This window comes from Chiloscyllium plagiosum, chromosome 11 (assembly GCF_004010195.1).
Source record: "Chiloscyllium plagiosum isolate BGI_BamShark_2017 chromosome 11, ASM401019v2, whole genome shotgun sequence".
NCBI classification, from domain to species: domain Eukaryota; kingdom Metazoa; phylum Chordata; class Chondrichthyes; order Orectolobiformes; family Hemiscylliidae; genus Chiloscyllium; species Chiloscyllium plagiosum.
In genome coordinates, this window is record NC_057720.1 from 60,831,465 (window position 1) to 60,855,058 (window position 23,594).

Below are 23,594 nucleotides of genomic sequence, written 5' to 3' on the forward strand. Positions count from 1 at the left end.
ATGAAATAGTCCATGTCTGTGCGCAGCAAGATCCAGGAGACATTCAAACTTGGACTGATAGCATCTACACCGTGCATGTATTGTAAATGGGCCAACTCCAGATAGGAAGAGTTGAACCACTTCTTCCCCTTGACTGCAATCACCATTGACCAGAAACTCAGCTCAAAGGTTGTGCATATGCAATGAATGGCTCATCTCCTGATATATCCCTAAGCATCTTTCGCACCCACAGTCCGCAAGTCAGCTGTGTAATGGAATGCCCTCCATTTATTTGGACGGGTGCAACAGTAGTAGCAATAAATGCTGATCACCATCCAGAACAAAGCAAAAGGCTTGATCAGTACCTTATTAATCAGCCTAAAAATCTAACCCTTCCACAAGCTGTAGTGCTTTCTGTCTGAAGGAAACACAATTTGCCATGCCTTTTCTTGGCTGTACCTCCTGAGTTTGCAGGTTCCATCATCTAGGTAGATGAGCCGAAGGTGAATGCTATCATGTTCAAAATTCCCCAAAGGCGCATGCTGTCTTCACTCTGGCTTGTACTGTCATTACTTCATAATCACTGAATCAAGATTTAGCAGCACTGTGGGAGCAACTTCATAGTTTTGAAAGTTGATTGTGCCTTGGTCGTACCCTATGCCTAATTGTTACACTGGTTTAAAAAGAAGGCAGCTCATCATCACCTAATTGAGACAACTAAGAGGAGATAAATACTGGCTCTGTCAGTGATGACCATGTTTCAAAAATGTTTTGAAAAAAACTACGTGTGACAGCACACTGTACTTTCTAGAGTTAATTATTAACATTTCAGATGTGTGCAAATGTACCAAGTTCTGAACAAGATGTGCACCTTTTTTGACAAACATGTTTTACTTGAATGCAAATAGGACAAGTAAATGTTTCAAATAATTGGCCTTTTATTAAAATATTTCAAAACCTTTTCAAATTAAAAATGGTAGCGACCATATTTCCTCTATCTTTTAAATTTCTAACAGTAAAGCAAAGTATTCGAATTTTTAATCTTTTATCCCAAGAACTTCACAGGCTGTGAGCTTCTTCGAAGCTGTTGGTGAGGAGCTTTTTGGAAGCTGAAGTTGAAACATGCAGCTTATGTGCCAAACCTTGGTAATTACACTGTATTGGGAGATCAGTTGCTGTCTGGGAACAATTTACATTCTAACAAATGTCCTTTTTATTTTGAAAACAAATGAGTTTTCTTTTTGTTCAGCAATATAGCTATACCAAAAAGCAGAAATTAACAAAAACATTTGAGTGTTTATAAGAATATGTTCTGTTTCCTGATTACATGGAACTTGTTTATACTAAGGGGAAGAAAGCAACTGTAAATGTGAATTACGGGTAAGAGAGCTGATTAGCAGACCCATTACTATTTGTGAAAAGGGAGCCTTCAGAACATAAAACAATTTCCTTTTCATCTGTGTTTTTATGTAAACTTGTGTTTTCTTGCATTCAGTTAGTGGATTACAGGAGTTAAACTTGTTCTTTAATTTTAAATCTGGCTATTTTAAGACATCATATTGAAATGAAGTTCAAAATGTGTAATGTTAAATTAGAACCAGTTTGTGTTCTGGCCTATTTGCAGCTTCAGACCTGCAGCAATGTGTTTGACTTTTCACTGCTTTATATGAAATGATCTGGTATCCTATTCAATTGTATTAAAACACTCTAAAAGTCAAATATGAGTAAAGAGGATGGACTACCTGACATCAACCAAATATAGGACAAAATCCAAGCAAACTCACTCAGCCCAAACAAATTTTACAATTCTCATTATAATATCTGGATAACTTGCACCAAAATTTTGATAACTTTTCAACAGATTAGTCAAACAGTGGTTTGACGTAGTCATACTCAGTTAGATTTTGTGGTATCAGATCAAACATGGGCAAGGAGACCACCCAGACAGGGTAGATAGGAGAAATGTTTAAGGGGAACAGTTTTAAGGTAATACACAGGTGATTTAAAGGAGATTTTAAAAGGATTGGTTAGCTGTCTTGGCTGGAAAGCTGGTTTGTAATGCAGAATACCACTAAATAGCATGGATTCAATTCCCAAACTAGCTGAGATCGCCATGATGGACTTTCCTTCAAAGTATCTCCTCTTGCCTGAGGCATGGTGGAGAGATGAGAGAGGGAGATTAACAAGCCAAACTGATACTCTGTGCGAACCCTTTGGACAGGGACCATTGAACTGTCTTCTCAATTTCCCCCTCCACCAATAACACAAATGTTTTTATGTCTGCAGTTCTGCATAGGGCAAGACTTACAAGGGATATGAGTTTTAACTGATAAAGCTTTATGATGACAGTCTATAATAATTTATCTCCAGCTAGAATCTGCTTATTTATAATAAATAGTGATCCTTGTTCAGTTCAGAAATCTGTTCCACGTTTTCTGTCAATCTGGAAATAGTGAGGGGCTACTCCTCCAGTCAAAGATTGGAGATATCTCATGCTACATGCTGAAAGGCCTATCAGCAACATAAGACAAGGGAAGAACCTATGATTGGAGGAGCAGTGAGTCATTAGGGAAGTCAGTGCTAGCTTTGAGGGAGTTACTAGGGGGTAACTTGCTGAGAGCTGGTACCTGAGATGTGAGGACCTGGCGAGGTGCATTTGAAAGCTGGAATGGGAGGCTGCCAGTGGTCAGGATGCAGAAGCACGAACAACCATTTACTGAGCCGGAAAGGCTGTTGTGCTTGTTCTGAGAGTCCCAAGAGGAGGGGGACTTAAGGTGAGGAGATAGCTACAGGATGGATGAAGGAGAGAGAAAGAGCCGACAAAGGATGTGTAGTGAGTGAAGGAGGTTGCGTGAATGGCATGAGGTGTAAAGGAAGAGTTGTGTAGGATAAAGGAATAATTTGATTAGGGATAGTCAACACGGTTTTGTGGAGGGTAGGTCGTGCATCACAAACCTTATTGAGTTCTTTGAAAAAGTGACCAAACAGATGGATTAGGGTAAAGTGGTTGACGTTGTGTATATGAATTTCAGTAAAGTGTTGGGTAAGGTTCCCCATGGTAGGCTATTGCAGAAAATAGAGACATTGGATTGAGGGTGATTTAATGGTTTGGGTAAGAAATTGGCTAGCTGAAAGAAGACGGGGTAATGGGAAATGTTCATCCTGGAGTTCAGTTACTAATGGTGTACTGCAAGGATTTGTTTTTGGGCCTTTGCTGTTTGTCCTTTTTATAAATGACCTGGATGAGGGTGTAGAAGGATGGGTTCGTACATTTGTGAATAACACTAATGTCAATGAGTTAGTACAGAAGGACGTTGCAGGTGATAGAAGGACATAGATAAGCTGCAGAGCTGGGCTGAGGTGGCAAATGGAATTTAATGTGGAAAAGTATGAGGTGATTCACTTTGGAAGGAGTAACAGGGATACAGAGTACTGAACTAATGATAAGATTTTTAGTAGTGTGGATAAGCAGAGAGATCTCTGTGTTCACGTGCACAGATCCCTGAAAGTTGCCATCTAGGTTGATAGGGTTGTTAAGCAGGCATACAGTGTGTTAGGTTTTATTGGTAGAGGGAATGAGTTCAGAACCATGAGGTTATGTTGCAGTTATATAAAACTCAGGTGCAGCTGCACTTGGAGTATTGCATACAGTTCTGGTCGCCGCATTATAGGAAGGATGTGGAAGCATTGGAAAGGGTGCAGAAGAGATTTATCGGGATGTTGCCTGGAATGGAGGGAAGGCCTTATGAGGAAAGGCTGAGGGACCTGAGGCTGTTTTCCTTAGAGAGAAGCGGGTTGAAAGGTGACTTAATAGAGACATAGAAAATGATCAGACGTTTAGATAGTGTGGACAGTGAGAGCCTTTTTCCTCAGCTGGTGATGGCTAGCACAAGGGGACATAGCTTTAAATTGAGGAGTGATAGATATTGGACAGATGTCAGAGGTCGTCTCTTTACTCAGTAGGAGCGGCGTGGAATGCCCTGCCTGCAACAGTCGTAGACTTTCCAACTTTAAGGGCTTTTAAATGGTCATCAGATAAACATCTGGATGAAAGTGGAATAATGTAAGATAGATGGGCTTCAGATTGGTTTCACAGGTCGGCGCAACATCGAGGGCCGAAGGGCCTGTACTGCGCTATCATGTTCTGTGTTCTAAGGAGGCTCCCAACATGGTGTGCCTGGGGAAGGAGGTGACATGAAGGTTGGGATGGGGTGAAGGAAGTGGAAAGAGGGATAGCAGGGTGAAGGAAGCTGCAAGTGAGATATCGCTGTAAAGGAGGCTATGAGAAGGGTGAGAGGGAGAGCAAGGGGGCTGCAACGGGGTGTTTTGTGGGGGAAGGAAGAAGTGGCTGCAAGAATGTTTTGTTTATTCACTTGTGGGACAGGGTGTCACTGCATTTATTTTGCATCCCTAGTTACCATTGAGGAGGTGGTGATGAGAGCTGCTTCTTGAACCACTGCAGTCCATCTGTTGTAGGCACAACATCCATAATGCTATTAGGGAAGGAATTGCAGAATTATGACCCAGCATCCCTGAAGGAAAAGCAATATATTTTGAGATCAGGATAATAAATGGAGGGGAACCTTGAGGTAGTGGTATTCCTGTGTATCTTGCTGCCCTTCTCAATGCAAGTTATCACGGGTTTTAAAAGTGTTGTATAAAGATTTTTTGCTTAATGTTTCCAGTGTACCATGTAGATCGTGCACACTGCTGCTCCTGAGCGTCGATAGAGTGACTGAGTGTATGTGGGTGTGATGCCAGGCAAGTTGAGAGTATTCCATCACACTGCTGACTTGTGCCTTGTAGATGGTGGATAGGCTTTGAATATCACTCCAGTGTTCCTATTTTCTGACCTGTTATTGTAGCCATTGTATTTATGTGGTGAGTCCAGTTCTGTTTCTGGTCAACAGTAATCCCCAGGATGTTGATAATGGGGATTCAGTGATGGTAACACCATTGAATGTCAAGTGGCAATGGTTAGATTGTCTCTTATTGGTGACAGTCATTGCTCAGTATTAGTGTGATATGAATATTATTTATCCCATTTCGGCCGAGGGGCGAAGACTTCTGCAAAGTAAAGAAAATTGTTTTAAACCTGTCAACAAAATAATACTTAGTTGAAAGACAAGAAAATGTTAAAGCGCTGAGGTAATTAAATTATTGCAAATTATCTGGAATAACTAGTTGAAGGCTGTTTTACTTCATTTTCATATTCATTTGTGAGATGTGGGTGTTGCTGGTTGGTCAGCATTTATTGCTCTTCCCTGGTTGCCCTTGAGAAGGTGGTGGTGAGCTGCCTTCTTGAAACGCTGCAGTCGATCTGCTGTGAGTTGACCCACACTGCCATTAGGGTGAGAATTCCTGGTTTTTGACCCAGCAAAACTGAAGGAATGGTAATATATTTCCAAGTCAGGATGATTAGCGGCTTGGAGGGCAGGTGGTGGCGCTGTGATGTATCAGCTGCCCCTGCCTTTCTAGATGGAAGTGGTTATGGGTTTGGAATGTGCTGTCTGAGGATCTTTGGTGAATTTCTGCAGTGCACCTTATAGCTAATACACACTGCTGCTACTCAACTTCCGTGGTGGAGGGAATGAATGCTTATGGATGTAGTGCCATTCAAGTGAGCTGCTTTGTTCTGGGTGGTGTCAAGCTTCTTGAGTGTTGTTGGGGCTGCACTAATCTAGGCAAGTGGGGGGTATTTCATCACATTCCTGACCTGTGCCTTGTGTATGGAGTTGAAGGCATGTACTGTACTGTTGAGAGAGAGAGAGAGCGACGTTTTGAACTGACAGATTACAAGCACCTGTGTATTCAACTGGATGGCAGTCCCAGAGTGTACTGGAAAATTGAAAATATGTAACATTTCACTCTGAATGGATACCTGAGTTTTGGTTGCTGTTTTGACGACAATTCAAATCTAACCAGTCAGTTTAAATTATGCCCCAGGATAATAAAACCCAATTGAGTTTGAATTTATTGTTTTGCGATCATCGAACCAATGAGATGATCTGATGTTTGGGGACAGGTATAAGAATATGGACACTTTGAAAATTGGTCAGAGAACAACTGCTATCGAGAGAGGGACTGCCAGAAAGCTAACTACCCGGCGAACATGGTACTTTTAAAGTAATCAGAAAAAAGCCCCTGTCTCTATCAAAGGTACCTTTTCATGTAAAGTCTATTCGCAGTGAAAAGAAAGACAGTGACCCAGGAAGATTAGCAGCTGTAACATTGACAGTGGAGAAGATAAACACTGAGTAATTTTTAAATTACGTTAATGTAATTTTAGTAAGTATCTTAATGGAGCAGCATATTATTGATATAGAGTTGGATCAAATAGTAAGCACTTAAGAGAAAGGAGGGGCTTAGATTTGTGAATAGTTTTTGTTTTAATGTTCACCATTAGAGTTAGAAAAATAAATTGATGTTATTTTCTTTAAATAGTGTAATTTAAGAGTTCTCTGTCATTCAGATTGTGAGCCAGGGCGAGCTTTTCTGGGTGTTTGGTTTAATTAACAAGAGGGGTTTGACAATTGCTTCGTAATGCGTGTAGATGATATACAGGCTTTGAGGAGTCAGGAGGTCTATTACTCACTGCAGTATTCCTAGTCTCTGACCTGCTCTCATAGCACTGTCTATGTGGTGTGTCCACTTGAGTTTCTGGTCAATGATGACCCCAAGGATTTGATAGTGGGGGATTCGGTGATGGTGACACCAGTGAGTATCAAGGGGTAGTGGTTAGATGGTCTCATTGGTGATGATCATAGCCAGGCATTTGTGTGGCGTGAATGTTACTTACCACTTGTCAGTCCAAGACTGGATATTGTCCAGATGTTGATGCATTTGGACATAGAATGTTTCAGAATCTGAAACGTCAGGAGTGGTGCTGAATATTGTGCAATCATCAGCAAACATCCCCACTTCTGACATTATGATGGAGGGAAAGTCATTGGCAAAGCAGCTGAAGATGGTTGGACCTAAGACAGTACCCTGAGGAGCTCCTGCAGAGATGTTCTGGAGCTGAAATGACTGACCTCCAACCATGACCATCTTCCTATGTGTCAGGTATGACTCTAACCACAGGAGAGTTTGCCCCGATACCCATTGTTTCTAATTTTGCTAGGGCTCCTTGATGGAATACTCGGTCAAATGCAGCCTTGATGTCAAGGGCTGTTACTCTCACCTCACCTCTAGAATTTGATTGTTTCGTCCATTGTTTGAACAAAGGCTGTAATCGGGAGCGGACTGGCCCTGGCAGAACCCAAATTGGACTTCACTGAGCAGGTTAGTTGCTGAATAGGTGCTGCTTGATAGTACTTCCGTCACTTTACTGATGATCGAGAATAGACTGATGGGGCAGTAATTGGCTGGGTTGGATTTGTCCTGCTTTTTATGTACAGGATGTACTTGGGTGATTTTCCACATGGGGTAGATAACACTGTTGTAACTGTGCTGGAACATCTTGGCTTGGGACACGGCAAGTTCTGGAGCACAAGTCTTCAGTACTATTTTGGAATGTTGTCAGGATCCATAGGCTTTGTGGTCTCCAACAGTTTCTTAGTATCATGTGGAGTGAATTGAATTGTCTGAAGATTTGTATCTGTAATGCTATGGACCACCGGAGGAGGCCAAGATGAATCATCAACTCAGCACTTCTGGCTGAAGATTGTTGTGAAAGCTTCAGCCTTATCCCTTGCACTGATGTGTTGGGCTCTTCCATCATTGAGGATGGGGATATTTGTGGAACCATCTTTTCCAGTGAGTTGTTTAAGTGTCCACCACCATTCACAACTGGATGTGGCAGGACTGCAGAGCTTAGATCTGATCCATTGGTTGTGGGATGGTTTAACTCTGTCTATCACTTGCTGCTAATGCTGTTTGGCATGCACAAAGTCATGTTTGGTGGCTTCACCAGGTTGACACCTCAACTTCATGTCTACGAGGTGGTTTTTTTTTGGAGCAGCTTATGGTGGAGCCAACTAGGAAACAGGCAGTACTGCATTTAGTGTTGTGCAATGAGGCGGACTTGATAAGGGAGCGTAAGGTGAAGGAATCCCAAGGAGGCAGTGATCATAATGATTGAATTTACTCTACAATTTGAGAGGGACAAGATAAAATCAGAGGCAATGGTATTGCAACTGAGAAAAGGCAATTACACAGGAATGAGGGAGGAACTGGGAAGAATTGACTGAGAGAGTAGCCTAGCAGGAAAGACAGTGGAACAGCAATGGTAGGAGTTTGAGAGTAATTCAGGAGACACAACAAAAAATTATCCTAGGAGAAAGAAGCATGGTACAAGGACGATGAGGCAAGCATGGCAGACTCTAAGTTAGGAACAGCATGAAATCAAAAGGGAAGGCAGGTAATGTGGTGAAGAGGATTGGGAAACTTAAAGACCAACAGAGGGTAACACAAAAAGAAACCGGGAGAAGATTAAATATGAGGATAAGCTAGCCAAAAACATAAATGAAGACTATAAGAAGTTCTTTTGATATAAAGGGCAAAAGAGAGGAAAGAGTGGATGTTGGACTGTTGGAAAATGACACTGGAGCTATAGTAGTAGGGAACAAGGAAATGCCTGAGGAACTGAATAATTACTTTGCATCAGTCTTCATGGTGGAAGACCCAAGTAATATCCCAAAAATTCAAGTGAGTGAGGGGCAGAGCTGAGTGCGGTGGCCATCACCAAGGAGAAGGTATTAGAAAAACTGAATCATCTGAAGGTCGATGAATCACCTGGCCTACACCCCACTGTTCTAATGGAGATAATTGAAGAGATAGTGGATGTGTTGGGGGTGATCCTTCAGGAATTGCTAGAGTTGTGGAGGGTTGCAGAACATTGGAAAATTATGAACGTTACACTCCTGTTTAAAAAGGTAGTAAGGCAAAAGATGGCAAGTTACAGGCCAATTCACCTAACCTTAGTCGTGGTTAAGGTTTTAGAGTTCATTGTGAAGGATGAGATTTCTGAATGTAGGTAGTTATGGGATAACATGCATTTTGGCAATGCAATTTGGCTAGAACATTACTGAAATTAGTGAACAGTATTTTTGAGCAGGCTTACCTCCATTGACAATGGCGCGATTCCAGTGGGGTCGGTTCGCGTGCTTCATTCTTCACCTGCGTCGATGTCCATACTGTTGTGCTAATGTGAATTGCTGATAGAGCAGCTTTTTGTGAAAGGTACTGTACAGAGAGCATCTGTACTGCGTTAAATTTACTTTTGTTTTGTTAAGAAATATGATTTTAACCTTCACTCAGCCTGTTCTATACTTTGCGTTAGACTATTGGGTGATTTCTGAGCGGTTGTGAGTGATACGTTTTGATGGCTTGCTGCTAACCCCACTTTTCCCATAGGTGCTATTGTTTATTTTAAGGGATTTTCTATTAAGCGAGGCTGCGCTGGAGCGCAACTACGCAGTGAAGGAAGTGGCACATGGAATACAGTGTGGGAAAGTCTGAGGTCTTGCACTTTGGTCAGAAGAATAGGGGCAGGACTATTTTCTAAATGGGGAGAAAATTCACAAGGTAATCTTGGAGGTTGAGTCAGTAGTTAGGAAGAGAAATGCAAAGTTGGCATTTATTTTGAGAGAACTTGAACATAAAAGATGTACTTTTGAGACTCTATCAGGCTCTGGTCAGACCACATTTGGAGTATTGTGCACAGTTTTGGGTCCCATATCTCTGGAAAGATGTATTGGCCCTGGAGCGGGTTTGGAGGAGGTTCATGAGAATGGTCCTGGGAATGAAAAGCTTAACATATGAGGAAAGTTTGAGGACTCTGGGTTTGTACTCAATGGAATTTAGAAGGATGGGGGGGGGGGGGGGAAATCTAATTGAAACTAACAGAATACTGAATGGATGGACAGAGTAGATGTTGTGAAAATCTTTCCATTGGTAAGAGAGACTAGGACCCGAGGGCACAGACTTAGAGTGAAGGGAAGATCTTTTAGAATGGCAATAAGGGAAAAACTTCTTCAGTTAGAGAATGTGAATCTATGGAATTCACTGCCACAGAAGGCTGTGGAGGCCAGGTCATAGATAGGTCCTTGAGTATCAAGGGCTACAGAGAGAAAGTGGGAGAATGGAGTTGAGAAACATATCAGCTATGATTGAATAGTGGAGCAGACTCGATGGGCAGAATGGCCTAAATTCTGTTCCGCTGTTTTGTGGTGTTACTCAGGTATGCCTGGTGTTGCTCCTCGCATGCCCTCCTGCACACTCCATTGAACCAAGTTTGATCCCCTGACTTGATGGTAATGGTTGAGTTGGGGTTATGCCAGGCCATGAGGTTACAGATTGTGCTGGAGTGCAATTCTGCTGTTGATGGCCCACACCGCCTCATGGATGTCCAGTCTTGATTTGTTAGATCTATTCGAAGTCTATCCCATTTAGCAAAATGATGATGTCAAGCAACACAATGGCGGTTATTCTCAACTTGAAGATAGGACGTCATCTCCACAAGGCAGGGCAGTGGCCACACTTATCGATACTGTCATGGACAAATGCAACTGCAGCTGGCAGATTGGTCAGGATGAGGTCATGTATGTTTTTCCCATTTGTTGGTTCCCCATCACCTGCCGCAGACCCAGTCTAGCTCTGTCCTTTAGGACCCAACCAGCTCAATCAGTAGTACTGCTGCCAAGCCACTTTTGGTGGACATTGAAATTCCCCACCGAGAATATGTTCTGTGCCCTTGCCTCAGTGCTTCCTCTAGGTGCTGTTTGACATGGAGGAGTACCATTTCATCAGCTGAGGGTGGATGATTCATGATAATTAGCAGGAGGTTTCCTTGCCCATGTTTAACCTGAAGCCATGAGACTTCATAGGGTCCAGATTAAATGTTGAGAACTCCTAGGGCCACACCCTCACGATTGTATCCAACTGTGCCACCACCTCTTCTTGGTCTGTCTTGCTGGAGGGACAGGACATATCCAAGAATAGTGATGGTGGGACATTGTCTGTCAGGTATGTTTCTGCGAATATGACTATGTCAGACTGTTGCTTGACGAGTCTGTTAGACTGCTCTCCCAATTTTGGCACTAGCCCCCAGATATTTGTAAGGAGAACTTTGCAGGGTCTACAGGCTGTTTCTGTCGTTATCTTTTCCAATACCTAGGTCGATGCGAGTGATCCATCTAACTTCATTTCCTTGAGACTTGTAGTGATTGGTACGACTGACTGGCTTGCTTGGCCATTTGAGGGCAGTTGAGAGTCAACCACATTGCTACAACAGTTAGGGTAAAATGTAGTGGATCCACAGTAATGAACGCTGCCAATTGTTAAATGTAAATCTGAGTATGAGACACAAACTGTAGCAGTAGGGTTGTATCTGGTTAAAATGTTCCAGCTTTGTGCATATAGGATGGATGAGCATTAGATGTGACCTCTCAAATTTTGGGAGGTCTGTTTAGGGTGGTTACTTTTTGTATGTAATGTTCCTTTCAGTTATTTTGGGAAATAAAGTTTGTTAACATGTTTCTTTTATCTTTTATTAATTCAAATGTATTGATGTCTAGAAAATTAATGCTTTCCTTGTGATGTGGCTTTAATCCAGAGTTGATGATTGAGGATATTGATTAATTTTAATTTTGCTTCTTTGAGTCCAGATAACCCATATGTTAATACACATACAGATGGTATTGTTATTATACAACAGAATCACCTATTAAAAGACTGGGTGAGAATGAAAATTTATCACTCAAATCTCAAACAATGTCAAAAAAGAATTTTGTCTTTTGTCCTCTGTCCTAGACTGGATGATCTTCTTTAATAATTTTCCATCCATAATAAACTCAGAACTAGAGATGTTTGCTAATCAATGCATAATGTTCAGTTCCATAATATAATTCCAGATAATGTAGCAGCCCTTGTAAAGCTCGCAAGACCTGGGTAAATTTGAGGATTCAGCTGATCGAATGGCAAGTAACATATTTGTTCCAAATAAGTGCCCAGAAATGACCATACCTGACCACCTTCCCATGACATTCATAGCATTAATAAATCCCCCAGCATCTTGGGGTGGTTAGCACTGACCAGAAACTTAACTGGATCAGACTGAACAATAAACACTATATTTACAAGAGCAGGCCAAAGTTGAGAAGCTCTGTGGTATTTAACTCATACCCTGAGTTTCCAAAGCTGTCCACCATCTACAAAGCACAATGAAGAAACTTTGGAATATTGTCTACTTACATCAATAAATGCAGTACAGTGACGCTCAAGAAGCATTGTGGTGATGTTATTGAATCATTACTCCAGAGATAAAGGTTAAATCCCAATGAGGCAGCTGGAGGAATTTTACTCAATTAACTAATGCAGGTAAGATGGGTCAAATTGACTTCCACTGTGCCTAACCTTTCTACAATTCTACCTCATTCAATCAGTGGTTCCCCCATCACCGACATCCAGTGAGAGCATTATGTGCCATCGACAAAATGCATTAGAGCAACTTGCAAAGGCTCCGTTGACATTTTAACCCCTAGCACGTAGTGTTCCTGCAGTGTTACTGGGTCAAAATCATAGAACTCCCTTCCTAAAGGTATTGTGGGTCTACCAACAGGGTGGGATGCTCTTCAGAGGATCGGTGCAGACTTGATGGGTCAAATGGCCTTTATCTGCACTATGGGGATTCTATGATTCTAGTATTTTGTGATTTTTGTATATTAAAAGACAATATACAAGGGCAAGTTGTTTTATGAATATTGGAAGCATCATTTACAGATTTAAATAGTGTTGCCTTTTGTATTTTAATAACATTAAATTAAACTTTATAGTTCAGAGAGTCATAGAGATGTACAGCATGGAAACAGACCCTTCGGTCCAATCTGTCCACGCCGGCCAGATATCCCAACCCAATCTAGTCCCACCTGCCAGCACCCGGCCCATATCCCTCCAAACCCTTCCTATTCATATACCCATCCAAATGCCTCTTAAATGTTGCAATTGTACCAGCCTCCACCACATCCTCTGGCAGCTCATTCCATACACGCACCACCCTCTGCGTGAAAAAGTTGCCCCTTGGGTCTCTTTTATATCTTTTCCCTCTCACCCTAAACCTATGCCCTCTAGTTCTGGACTCCCCGATCCCAGGGAAAAGACTTTGCCTATTTATTCTATCCATGCCCCTCATAATTTTGTAAATCTCCCTATCGTAGCTATTTGCTTAATTCTTAGAGATAATTAGCTTTTAGAAAATTATTAGGAATTCTTCAACTTTATTCATTTACTGTAGAATGCAAGATACAACCTGCAATAATGATTTCAGATTTATCAGGATGCAAAATGAAATCTGATGTGATTGCACTTGTCTTAAGATGCTGACATAAAGGCAAAATGTTAACGTTTTGAATGAGATGTAGAAAATTCATTCATGACATTGCATTTGTAGCATTTTAGCAGTATTTATACTTTTTCCAGTCCCGAGTCAGGGACAGTTATTGAATATTTGCTAAGTATTTGTCTGATGGAACATTTTGGATTGATTAAGTTGATGTTTCATGTGTCAAAAATATTTGGACTGAAATGAAGTTGCATGAACACTCAGCCACAGTACTTGTGATGTTTATTTGCAATGTGGAGTACATAGCTCTAACCTACTTGCTCAAAAGTGTGATATCATCAGTGCCTGAATTAAACTGCAAGAGCCAGGACAAAGAAAACTACTGTAACTGGAAATGTGTGATGGTTTTAATAAATATTCTTCTTGTTTCATATGTTCTAAAACTTCCTAATGTCAAACTCAATTTTTTTTCTAGTATTCTAGCAGGTGTGGCACGATGGCTCAGTGGTTAGCACTGCTGCCTCACAGCGCCAGGTTCGATTCCAGCCTTGGGTGACTGTCTGTGTGGAGTTTGCACATTCTCCCCGTGTCTGCTTTGGTTTCCTCCGGGTGCTCCGGTTTCCTCCCACAGTCCAAAGATGTGCAGGGCAGATGGATTGGCCATGCTAAATTGTTCATAATACGTTAGTCAGAGAAGAAATAGGTCTGAGTGGGTTGCTCTTCGGACGGTCTGTGTGGACTGGTTGGGCCAAAGGGCCTGTTTCCACACTGTAGGGAATCTAATCTAATCTAATCATTTCTTCTTTCAGTTCTTCAGGTGGAATCACTGCTGTTTATATATTATAGCAAATGTATCTAAAGTTCACCTATTCTTGTGCATCATGATATGGAACACATTCCAACTTGGCATATTGTTGGCAGAAGGTGGCTTGCGAATAACATGAGACTGAATTCAAACAATGGCATTTTTGATGTCATTTTGAAATGTCTCGTTCTGAATGGCTTTGTACTCAACATACCATTTGATAAAAATCATTAGTACCTTCCTCATTGGAAACTCTGTTTTTCTACAGATTTTTAACACACTTGAGATGGGCCAAGTTGAAACTAAATGCAGTTAGCTGGTAAACACTGGTTAAATATTTTCTACACATTGACCAGATCTGATGGTAGTCATTGTAGTACAACTGCTTGCTCCTCTGAAACTATTAAGAACTTTGTCAAGCCAGTGCATTCAGTTAACCACAGAAATTTGGAAGCAGTCTATGATTCTGCACTGATATAAATGCGTGTTGTTGAAGCTCTCAGATTGCAAATGGATATCACTGTACTGATGCAAAACTGCTTTTCCAAAGCTTTTGCTATATTTTTCTCTTAAAAAGCCTTGAAAATATTGCACTTTATCAAGTGAAATGTAACTCTTTTGGTGTATTATGTTCAAAATTGCTACTAGCTTCAGTTTTTGCTCCTCCCTCTGACAGGCACATTCTGATCACTTAATCTGAGCTATCAACATCCTTTCTACCCCCAACACTCCTCCACCACCTCCCCCTCCCCCACCCAAAGTATTGAATAAATGCTGTCCCCTCCACACTTCACGTCAGCTGTGATGTAGAGTAATCTGGACTCAACGTTAGCTTGCTTTCTGTCCATGGATGCTGCCTGGCCCACCGCACTTTTTGTTTTCACTCGCTTCAGCTGCTTCATCATTTATCTTACATCATAAGATCAGAAGTCATAAGGGATGTTTACTGATTGTACCCTGTTCAGCATTATTTGTGGCTTCTCAGATGCTCAGGCAGCCCCTGCACAAGTGTAGCAAAACCTGGGTGACTAATTGGTGAGTAACATTTGCGCCACATGAGTGCCAGCTGATGACCATCTCAAATAAGAGAGAATCAAACCATCTCTGCTTGATATTTAATGTCACTACCATCACTGAACTCCCAACTATCAACAACCTGGAAATTACCATTGATCAGAAATTGAACTTGACAAGCCATGTAAATACAGTGGCTGCAAAAGCAAGTCGGGAGCTTGTAATTCTGCGGTAACTTCTTACTTTTCTCCTTATTGCCTGCCCATCATCAAGAAAGCACAAGTCAGGAACATAGCAAAATACCCTCCACTTGCCTGAATGAGTGCAGCTCTAGTAGCAATCAAGAAGTTCAACAATATCCAAAAAAGGTAGCCCATTTGGCATCTCATTCACCATATAGGAATTGTCCATCAGTCCTAGTGGACCACCTTTTCAAGACCATTGTTGATCATCATCTTGATGTAATTTTCCTGCAATATCACCATTATCACTTAAATGGTGTTCCTGTTAATCTCTTCTGTGCAGACCTCGAATACCCATGTGCTGCAGTGACTTCTGGAACCAGAATTCAGTGTTACAATGGCATTAGCATGTCAGCTGCTGTGTGGACTCTTGGGGTGGTTTGGAGGGCATATTGCCCTCAATGTCATTGGTCTCTAGAAATTTTCTGTTTCTTGATTGAATTGCTTGTTGATTGAATTTCCACAGTACTCCGATGTAGAGAATTTTTATTCCATTCAATTGGAGAACTCTTACAGTGCAAACTAATTGTCATTATCACTCCAGGAATTGCAATTCCATGCATATTGTTTCAAAATCACACTCCAGAAAGGCCAATAAGTTAATGGTTGATCCTACACAGACCTTAACCCACATGTCACTAGTTCAAAATAAATGATATTAATGTACATAAATCAATTGCGTCGCAAAGCCAGGCGCAAAGTAATTGTTTAGTTTCTCTGTCGTTTCTCTTCAATACAAACTTGCCTGTCTTCATCTGTAATGGATTGACATGTATCCTTGATAAATGTTTTTCCCTTCACGTAGTATTAGAAACTTTTGCATTCTGCCTTTATGGAATGCAAACTAGTAAGGAATATAATCTCTTTCCCTTCCTTATCAACTTCTTGGCCCTCCTTTACTGAGATCTAAATTGCTGTCATTTCTCAGACTTATCACTGGCATTCTTATAAGCCATTTACATTGATCTTCTAAACAAAAAAAACTGAAGAGCTGCGGATGCTGGAAATAAATCAAAACTGGAAATTGCTGGAAAAACTTCAGGTCTGGCAGCATCTGTGGAGAGAAAACAGAATTTAACAGAGCACCCCTTCTTCACAACTTCACAGCTTTTCCTGCCCAGTTTGTCCAGCAATGTTTGATTTTGTTCCTTTTGAACTATTTTTGTTAACTGCAGTTAATTCACCTTTGCCTCTGGGTGTTTGTGTCTTACAGAAATGAATATTTGTTATGGACCTTGAAGTGTTTATTTAAATACTAACCATCGCCAATCTATCATCCAATCTTTCAATGGTACTTTCTCACTCTTTAACGTGGTCATTTCATCCCTTGTTGTTTTCTTTACTAAATTAAGACCCTAGTTTCAGAATGAACAATGTCACATTCAAACTTAATGTAAAGTTCTATCATATTATTGGCATTAATTTTCAAACCACAAGGTAATTAAAGTTGGCTCCTCAACATACTCTTTCAAATCCCATCTGGTAAACGCTCCAGGAATTTATCCTCCACAGCACTAATGCTGACATGGTAATCTAGTCAAATGGAAATCAGAGTCACCTCTTCTTACTAGATTACCCACATTACAGGCATTTCTAATTTCCTGGCTTACAGTGTGCCTAACTTTACTACAGTTTTGTGTTCTATAAGCAACTCCCATTAATGTTTCCTTTTCCTTTCTATTTTGAACCAAATTGATTCTACATCTTGATGAATGTTCCTTCTGATTTTTTTTGGCTGCACAAATCTCAAGTCCATGTGTGGCATCAGTTTCCTGGTGCAGAAATGAATCTGTTATGCCAATTAGCATACACCGAACCAATTATTCTCCATTTTGGTCCTTTTTGATGCTTGCTATTGGTTCATCAGTTGTCTGTTTTTCCTTGATTCTCTTCAACATTTTTTCCTAGCTTTACATCCTTTGGTTCTGCTTTCCCTCTCAGGTTCCCACTACCTGCAACATTTATTCCCTTCACCACCGACATAGTGGCAGCAATGTCATCTACAAGAAACATTAGCAGCAACTCACCAAGACTCTTTAGGTGCCACCATCGAAACCTGTGACCTTTACTACTTACAAAGATAAGATATGCATATGAGCAGAGGCACCTACAGTTTACCACTCCAAGTTGTGCATCTCACTGATTTTGAATTATATTGCTATTCCTTTATTCTCATTGGATCAAACTCTTGGAACCCCTTTAATAGCTATGTGTATGTACCTATATCTCAAGGACTGCAGCAGTTCAAGAAGGGAACTCCACTTTCTTGAGGATAATATCAAGATAAAAAATGAATGTTGACTGAGCCAGAGACACCGACATCCCATAAATGAATTTTAAGAAAATCCATGTTAATGTTCCAGATCTATGTTTAAATCTCTATAAAATGTTTTAATTAATTTATTAAAAATTAATTATATTTTCCTTCTGGTATATTTGCTGTGAATGCCAAAATGGCCCTGCACATGTGCCAGTGGTGTCAGCAGGCTGTGACATCAGGAAGTTCAAATGTAACGTTGCAGCTTCTGTTATTTTTCAACCAATCCTTTTCCTCAAGCAAAAGTAATGATTACAAGCATGACCTTTTGCTTTACCATTCTTCTGAATAAACCCCAGTTCTGCAAAGTAGAAGGTGACCAAAGGTATATTCATGTGAAAAGGGGTGCACCTGACTCTTCCCCTCTACTAGTGCATTCACTTGGTGGTATGCTTATCTTTGAGACAGAATGTTGGGGGTTCCTGTCCATTGAATTTGAGCAGTGATCTTGGGCATCCGTTCGTGAATTACTAAAGAAGTGCTTCTAGGGTGCTACCTAACAGATGGCTTGCTACCTATGAAGTATATAAATGATTCAGTAAGGTTTTCTGAAGAGCCAGACTTTTGTTGCAGCATCTTGTTCAATAATTACCCTTCAGCCAATCACTCTGAAGTCGGCTGCTTTCTTTTTTTTCATGAATATCGCCATGCCTATGGTGCATGTGCACTTTTTGAGTCGCCTAGAGGTGGTAATTACATGATTTGCAGCCTGCCTTCCTGGTTTGTTGTGTGTGAAATGCTGCTTACTCTGCTTGATGACTTTACTGCTGTTAGATAGTTGGTAATACCTTTGGATTGACCCTAGATTCAAACAGACACCAGAAAAAGGGGAAAAAAATCCATGCTGCAGAGATCGTAAATCTTTGTGACGAGACATTTTTTTTAAGCTGGGGCAAGTACCATTACTACTGACTGTGAAATCTGGCCATTATGTACCCATCTGTATACTTAATAACCTACTAAAACTTCACATGCAGATTACCATTTTTAGGATTGGAGGTGCTGGTGTTGGACTGGGATGTACAAAGTTAAAAATCACACAACACCAGGTTATAGTCCAACAAGCTTATTTGGAAGCACTAGCTTTCAGAGCGCTGCTTCTTCATCAGGTGGTTGTCATTTTAGGAAATAGCACTGATTTCCTTTGGACATGTTAAATAAGATCAAGTGTTATCACAGTGAGTTATTGCAGTTATTTATAAAACAAAATGACTGTAAGCAGAGACCCCATGAATCTGAAATTGTAGGTAATTTACTTCACTGTTACCAAACAAAATGCTGCTTGAAAGGACAAGTGCAAGTTTTGTAATGCAACATACACGGACTAAAATAAAGTATAAAACTGAAAACAGGCAGACATTTCTTATTGAAAGGCCAGACATGTATTTGATTGAGAGAAATATAGGGATGTGTCTGCTGCATTTGCAAATTTAGTATCATATTTGACCCCATGTAGTTGATCCCCCGATGTAAGTTTTGCACCAGTACAATCTGTTTTCACCTTTCTAGTATTGTCTGACTTTGCTCCTATCTCTGCATTTCCTGCTGAAATCTTCTTTCACTCCTTCATGATGACCTTTTCAATACACTCTTGCTTGGTCTATTGCATTTTATCCACTGTAAACTGTCTGTCTTGACAAGCACCAGTTTCCATTCTGTCACTCCGTACTTGCTGATGTATCTTTGTTTCTGAATTTTAAGGTTCTCGTTCTTATTTTCAACCCATTGTTTGTTACTATGCCTCTCTACCTCTTGTCATCTTTTCCAGTCCCAAACCCTCCATGATGTCTGCGCTGTAGTCTTGGCCTCTTGAACATCCTTGATTTTCATCACTCCATTATTGGTGTGTATATCCTTTAGTTACCTAGAATGTAACTTGTGTCTCTTGGTCTCTGCTTCTCCTTTTTTCACTCTTTATGACCATCCATTTGGTTATCTGACCTTAGATCTCCTCACGTGGCTCACATTTTTATAATAAACCTGTGAAGCTCTTGATGTGTTTTATTGTGTTATTATAATAAATAGGAGTTATTGTGTTGGTGAGTAGACCAATTGTTCCATTATTTGCTTAGATCATTTGCTTTTATTCAGTGTTCTTCAATTGTCTTGCCGAACAAAAATCTTGTCAGTATCTCTTCTGGAATTTTCAACTGTCTTGGCCTTGGCAACTCTTCTTTTGGATATGTGGTGAGACTTGTTGAAATTGGGCCAAGGATGGACAGATAGAATTCTCAAATTTTCACTCTGTTATTTGAACAAGTGCATTCTGACATCACCTGTGAATAACCCAACTCTAATTTGAAGGTAAAATCATATTGTTCTGGATTCTCCTATCAAATGAGTTTTTATTTGTCTTTTGAATCCTTAAGCACTTCAATTAGAAGACCTAATTGATTTCCAGTACTCGAGAATACATGCTTTCTTTGTACATGTATTCCTCATCATTTAACCATTTTAAAATTCTGATGCATTTGTCCTGCATCCTCTTGAAAGCAAGTATATTATTCCTCAGATTCTGAGTCAAGAACTGAACACCGGACTGCTAAGGCATAATATTCTTGTTTACACAACACAAACACGGAGAATGCATCATCCTTGAGGTAGACAACAGACTAGATTGAGTCTGTAGTAATGAGTATAGAGTTAAAATTCACACACGACCAAGTTATGGTCCAACAGGTTTATTTGGTAACTACTAGCTTTTGGAGCACTGCTCCTTCAGGTAGTTGTGGAGCAGGATCAAAAGACAGAATTTATAGCAAAAGATTATAGTGTCATGCAACTAAAACAATATATTGAACAAGCCTAGTCTTTCATCTTTTAGAATGGGTTGCAGGTTTCAATTCATTAATCTGTAAATTCCAGAACTACTTTTAAATCCCATTCCCGAGATACCTTAAGGTTTTATGAAAGAAAGCTGACACCTCGGAGTTCAGACAGTACATTAAAGGTGTGAGGTTATAGTCTGTCTTTATCAGAATCTTGAGTCAGACTGGTTCTCTTTCCAGAGTGTATAAAATGTCACATGGATTATAAAAAAAATTGACTGCCCACAGATTGTATGTGTGTGTGCTTTTTGAACAAAATAGAATGTATCTGCAAATGCAAATTTGCCCAATAGACTTTGTGTGTGTGTGTGTGCATGAGAGACTGTGTGTGTGTGTGCGCGCACATGGGAGTATGCATTTGTGCGTTCATGGTTGTGTGTGTCTGTGATGGAGTATAAGCCTGTGAAGGGCGTGTGCGTGGGTGAGAGTATCTGGGTGTATATGTGTGTATAAGAGAGCATGTGTATGAGAGAAGGTCTGCGTGAGTGCGAGTAAGTGTGTGTGTGTGTTTGTGAGTGTATAGTTTATTGGGGTCACCGGTAGTGTGACATGAATCCAGTTTCCTGGTTGAAGATATCCTTGTGGGTACCAAACCTCCCACTCCACTCGTACCCACACACACCGCCTCACAGGCTTGTACTATGCCACATTCTACCAAGCACTCAAACGTACTCACATACATGCACTCTCCCCCTAAACACACACACACGTCTATGGGGTGAATTTGTATTTGCAGATACATTCTATTTTGCTCAAAATGCACACATCTGCAGGCAGTCAATTCATTTAACAGTTTGTAAATTCCTATTTTGGAAAGAGAACCAATCTAATTTATGATTGGGATACAGACAGAATCTAACCTCACAGCTCCAATGCATTGTCTGAGCTGAGATGTCACTTTTTTAAAATAAAAACTTAAGTTATTTTGAGAATGTGACTTGAAAGAAATTCTGTGATTTACATATTAATGAACCAAAACCTGAAACCCATTCTAAAAGATGAAAGACTTGACAGCAATCTAGGTTTGTTCAATATATCGCTTCAGTTGCATGACACTATGAACCTTTGCTATAAATTCTGTGTCTATGACCCTGCTCCACAGCTACATGATGAAGGAGCAGTGCTGCGAAAGCTAGTAATTTGAATTAAACCTGTTGGACTATAACCTGGTGTTTTGAGATTTTTAACTTTGTCCACTCCAGTCCAAAACCGGCACCTCCACGTAATGAGTATATGTAGACGTAATCTCTTTATGACATCTAATCATGAACCAAATAGCAGCCATGAAATCTTTGTGGGATGTCTCGAACTGGATGCTACATGAAGCGAAACTGTGCTAAGAGCACAGGAGTTGAGATATAAACTTTTCAGAGGTTTTTCAAGTTCTTTGAAGTTTATCTTGGAAAGTATTTGCAAGGGGGAAATGCCTGAGATTTTGATACAGTTGACAACATCATTGTATTTCTTTTCTTTCCCAGGAATTGAAAGCCATCGACAAATAGTGATGTGTATTCTGTACCACGTCACCATGGATGATCGCTTCAAATCAATGTTTGCGTATACAGATTGTATTCCACAGGTAAAAATAGCTTCTTGACCATAAAACCAACTAAATGAACCTTGGGTTTAATACTTTTAACCAATGGACAATTGAAAATAGTACTATTAAAATATATACCAAATCATTTCAAAAATATGACTGAAGGGAAATATAGGTGAAAGTGAGGACTGCAGATGCTGGAGATTAGTGTCAAGAATAGAGTGGTGCTGGAAAAGCACAACAGGTCAGGCAGCATTCAAGGAGCAGGGAAATCGACGTTTTGGGCAAAAGTCCTTCATCAGGAGGTAAATATATTCATACATTGTGTGAATGATTTCTGTGTTTCTTCCAATCTACTTTCTAAAGATTCAGCTGGTGTTACTTCTGGAACAAGTCAGATTCCAGAATCAAACCTGGCTTGATATGTTATTAAGCAAAAAATGTTATTTTGTTATTTAATGTTGTGTTCAAAAGCATACTAGGGTGCAGATTTTCATCAACAATAAAAACAGAATTTCTTTTAGAAAGCATAAACCAATCTAAACAAAGTTTCAAAGATCTTAAGGCACTGATCCAACATCTCAGTTCTTCTACAGCACCATCACTCCAGTTTCACATCCAGAGAAAATATTAATCTATCTCAAATTCTTAAGTTCCACACAACTGATTGTTCTCAGCTCTTTCCTGTGAGCTGTGAAGTTTAATATGAATACTCTCAGAATCAAAGCTTAAACTTTGTCAGTGTTTTAATATTCTACAAATTTTAAACTAACGTTTCTGGTTTGGCAGTTGATTAAATTAACATTCTACAAGTAACTTATTCCCTGCATTGTCCTATGTTCCTGTAAGGAGAGAAACTATATTGTGCTTCTGACCGCCTTTAGATTTTCATCAAACCTAGTCAAAAATTTTGAATCTTTGCGTTTCATAAAGCAAAATCAATCCCTGATTATCCTAAATAAAAACAAGTTCATGGCCTTGAACAGTTATTCTCATAGTCATAAACCCCACAGCACATTCACAACTTGCCACTAGCATGTTAGGAGTGTCTGCTCTCTGATACATTCTGGATTAGGTCCCTGTTCCTAAAAGACTGACTGGTCTAATTTTTTTTAAAAGCTTTACAAACAGCAGATTTGGCAGCATCAATGGAGAGAGGGAAACAGTTAACTTCTCTGTGGATATAAATTGACTGAGTGATAGGAAACAGGGTATAATGATCAATGATTTTTCCTTGGGCTGAAATTTGTTGCAGAATTTCCCAGAGGTTGGTGTTGGACCCATATTTCTCCTAATCAGAAAATTTTGTTTTTTAGCCGGCATCTTATGAATAGGCACACTTGATTAACAGGCAAAAATGATATGCCACAAATAATACCACAAAGTTTACTGTGTTATTGTGTTCAATTATTATAGTTTGTTAATTTACTTATCTCAATGTAAATACAAAGGAACCTCAATTATCTGAATGAGATCGGCGGGCACTATTTGATTATTCAGTTAATTGATTCAATGCCTTTCCTCTGGGGCTCGGAGTTTTCTGTTATGTCTGCTCCCCGCTCATGCGATAAGGCAGTAGCGCACCGC

The 23,594-nt window shown here is 40.2% G+C and overlaps 1 protein-coding gene across 1 annotated transcript in view; it reads left to right on the top strand.

Annotated features, from left to right (window-relative positions):
* Nucleotides 1-23,594, top strand: part of kifap3a (kinesin-associated protein 3a) — a 218,747-nt gene that overhangs the window by 112,919 nt on the left and 82,234 nt on the right. The window contains exon 11 of the mRNA XM_043699509.1: nucleotides 21,946-22,046. Coding sequence (XP_043555444.1) covers nucleotides 21,946-22,046 — 101 coding nt within the window. The remainder of the gene's footprint in view (nucleotides 1-21,945; nucleotides 22,047-23,594) is intronic.